This window comes from Arachis ipaensis, chromosome B08 (assembly GCF_000816755.2).
Source record: "Arachis ipaensis cultivar K30076 chromosome B08, Araip1.1, whole genome shotgun sequence".
Classification (NCBI taxonomy): Eukaryota; Viridiplantae; Streptophyta; class Magnoliopsida; order Fabales; family Fabaceae; genus Arachis; species Arachis ipaensis.
The window spans coordinates 4038083-4041612 of record NC_029792.2 but is presented as its reverse complement, the minus strand read 5'-3'; the positions used below and the strand labels follow the sequence as shown (position 1 = coordinate 4041612).

The 3530-nt window shown below is 30.5% G+C and overlaps 1 protein-coding gene and 1 long non-coding RNA gene across 2 annotated transcripts in view; one reads left to right on the top strand and one right to left on the bottom strand.

The window, feature by feature from the left end:
* Positions 1056-2289, bottom strand: LOC110265600. Its single transcript, XR_002351760.1, has 2 exons — positions 2055-2289; positions 1056-1663 (listed from the first exon to the last, which is right to left on the bottom strand). It is a non-coding gene; the product is annotated as an uncharacterized LOC110265600 (long non-coding RNA).
* LOC107611809 (kiwellin) overlaps positions 3035-3530 on the top strand; it is a gene marked incomplete in the record, with an annotated part of 6018 nt that continues 5522 nt past the window's right edge. The window contains 1 exon segment of the mRNA XM_016313699.2: positions 3035-3286. Within this exon segment, the coding sequence (XP_016169185.1) occupies positions 3085-3286 (202 nt within the window).

Here is a 3530-nt window from a genome sequence, read left to right as displayed (position 1 = left end):
TCACCTTTCCTTAATTTTCAATTCTTTCGCGTTTTCCGCTTTTAATATCTTTCAAGTTTTTTTTGTGTTTTTTTTAATTTTTGTACCAGTATATTTTTCAATTTGATAAGAATATGATAATTTTTTAACTGTATTTTTTATTTTTTCTATTGATAGATTTTGTTGTGTTTATTCTTTGATTCAAATCCGTACCAATGAATAAAAATAAAAAAATAAAAAAATTAATTATTAACTTAATAAAAAATTTTAAATTTAAAAATATAATTTTAAATTTTACAATATTAAAAATAAACTAATCAAATATATTTTTATTATTTTTGACATTTAAAAAATAAATTTTTTTATAAACCAATCACATTTTCTAAAATATGAAACGTTGAAAACAAGAACATAAAATATTTTTACAAACTAATCAACTTCTATTTTTGGTAGCCAATTTTGGTATATTTATATATATAGCATAATCACGCAATTTTTTGTAACATGTAATTATAAGAATCTAAGGTATTTACTTTTAGGTTTAATTACTATATTAATTTCTATGAAGGTTCTGAAAATTGGACCAATCATCAAACCGTTTTAGTAATTGATTTATTGGTTTATTGGTCTAACTGGTCTAACTGGTAGTTTAATCGAAAAAATCGTTTTAGAATAGAATAATAAATAAATTATAAATAAACATCCTAAAATATAATTATAGTCTAATATAAATTTTAAAATATTTTCGAAATTTAAAACACTACATAAAATATCATCAACCAAATATATATGATCTTATCAAAATCCAAACTCAAAAGTTAAATAGTAAAAAAATATATCTAAACACATAACATAATGTGAAGAGGCAACACAACTACACAAGAGATTAACACAATGGTCTGTTCAAGCTTGCATATATAACTTCCTGAAAAGTAGTACATTTTCATGGATCTAAATACATACACACACAAATAATTATTAATTCAATTTAACAACACTGCCTAATTATTTTCTATAATTTAGTCCATATTTTTAAGTTGTTTTGAGAACAACCCTTTTTGTGTAACCTCTAATTATCATGTAAAAGAATCTTTGTCCATATGATATATAAAAGTTCAAGAGTTCCAAATCAACAACAATAAATACCTTAACATTCCCACATATCCAAATTAAAAAAAAAAAAAACAAGACACAAACCAAAGATTCAGTTGGCAAGAACACAGTCACAAAATGAAGATGCTGAAATTCAAGTTTTTTCAGACTCTTCTGTTGATTTTCTGTGCCAAACACACCATAGCAAAAAATAACATAGAACAATTCAAAAAAACATACATAGTCCACATGGAGAAGTCCACCATGCCAGTAAGTTTCAATGATCACCACAATTGGTTTGAATCATCATTGCAATCAGTATCAGAATCAGCAGAAATGCTATACACCTACAAGCATGTAGTTCATGGCTTCTCAACAAGGCTAACTAACCAAGAAGCCGAGGCGCTCTCGAAGCAACCAGAAATCCTTTCGCTCATACCGGAGCGTAAATACGAGCTTCACACAACAAGAACACCATACTTCCTTGGATTTGATCTAACTCTTGCTAGTTTGGATAGATTTAGTACCCATTTACCTGCCTCTGTGGCAGAGAGTGAGGTAATTATTGGAGTAATAGACAGTGGTATATGGCCTACAACACAATGAAAAATAAAAAAAAATTCTCAACAAGACCATATCTAAATTCTGTCTACAGCATTCAACAATATTGCAATGAACAAATTAGGAGCCATCAGAACCAGTAAAATACTATCAGCAACTGGTAAAATAAATTTTAATACATAAAGATTTCCACCATACGTACAGAACCATACATACAGAACCATACATACAAATTTACAAATTTGTAAAATTTCTACCATTAGCAACCAGTAAATACAAGACAGAACCAAAAGAAAAATTGAAGAACCAACCTTCAAAACCAAACTTGAAATAAAGACTGAAGTAGACTTGAAGAAAAATGGAACAAAAATTGAAGAAGAAGACCAAACCCTCAGTGAAGATGAAGACGAGAAGCCACTAACCTGGGTCCGTGCCGAGAAGCCAGCGAGGATGAAGAGCCGAAAAGGACCTGCCGAGTTACTGGGTTAGGCGGTGACGATGGAGGACCTGGGTTAGGCGGCGATGATGGAGGAAGAAGCGGCGTTGCTGAGGACCTGGGACGGCGGTGGCGCTGAGGACCTGAGTTAGGCGGCGACGATGGAGGGTTAGGCGGCTAGGGTTTCTTCGATTCAGGGTTCTCCACTCTCCAGTTCGTGAATAAATTTTATTGTGATAAAAATATTGAAATGTGGAAATTTAGGTGCAGTCAACTTCACGTGAAGTTGATAACTGAGAACCGTTAAATAAAAATTTAGTCAAATCATTCAAATTATTTAACGACTCTCAATTATTAACTTCACATGAAATTGACTGCATCTAAGTTTGTCAGAATATTTTGTTAAACAAAATGTACCTAACATTTGACTGAATATCATGTATAATTTGTTAGTTTTAATGTTTTTATTACCAAAAAAAATTCAAAATTTGATATGATATATAGATTTAATTACAAAAAAAAAATAAAAATAAAAAAATATCTATTAAAAAATTGGGTGAAACTAGAGATCATACAATGCAAGTAATTAAACCTTAAAAAGGTATAGGTAGAGAATGAGAATACTAAACAATGTGAACAATAGATATGTCGGATGTTCAATTCAATAGATATGCAGATGATTATGTTTATTATTTTTAATTGAATGATTATTTCTTTTTATTCGATTTACTCATGCAGAGTTAACAATGACTGAATGTTCAATTCACTAGATGTGCAAATAGTTATTTTAATGTTAAAATTTAGAAAATAATTTAAAAGTTAAGTGATTTTTTACTTTATTGTATCAATTCTAAAACCTATTATTCACATTATTTATAAAAATCATTGTCTATCTAACAAAACGGTTAAACTTTACTTTTAATATATCATTGTCCTCTATTTAAGCATCTTATCCAATGCTCACAAAACACAACCACCATTTAGACAAGTAGTCATTCTAGTCTAATTCGCCAATAATGGCTCACAAAGCAACCTCCTCCTTTATGATTCTATATTGTTCCTTGTGCCTATTCACTCTCATAAACGCACTCTCCTCCTGCAACGGCCCATGCAACAACCTCAACGATTGCTCTGGCCAGCTCATCTGCATCAACGGAAGGTGCAACGACGACCCTGACGTCGGCACTCACATCTGCACCACCCCCGCTCGACCAAGTGGTGGCGGCAAAACCTGCCGATCCTCCGGCAACCTTCAATGCGGCACAAACTCCTACCCTCAATACAGGTGCGATGCTACACCCGAAGCATCTATATATCCTAAGGATATATATTTTAAGGGTATAGCTAGTATAAAAGAAGATAAAAATATTATTTTATACATTAAAATTAATTATTAAAATCAGTTATTATGTATTTACATATAAATATATATATTATTTAATTTATTAACAAATTAAAAAAA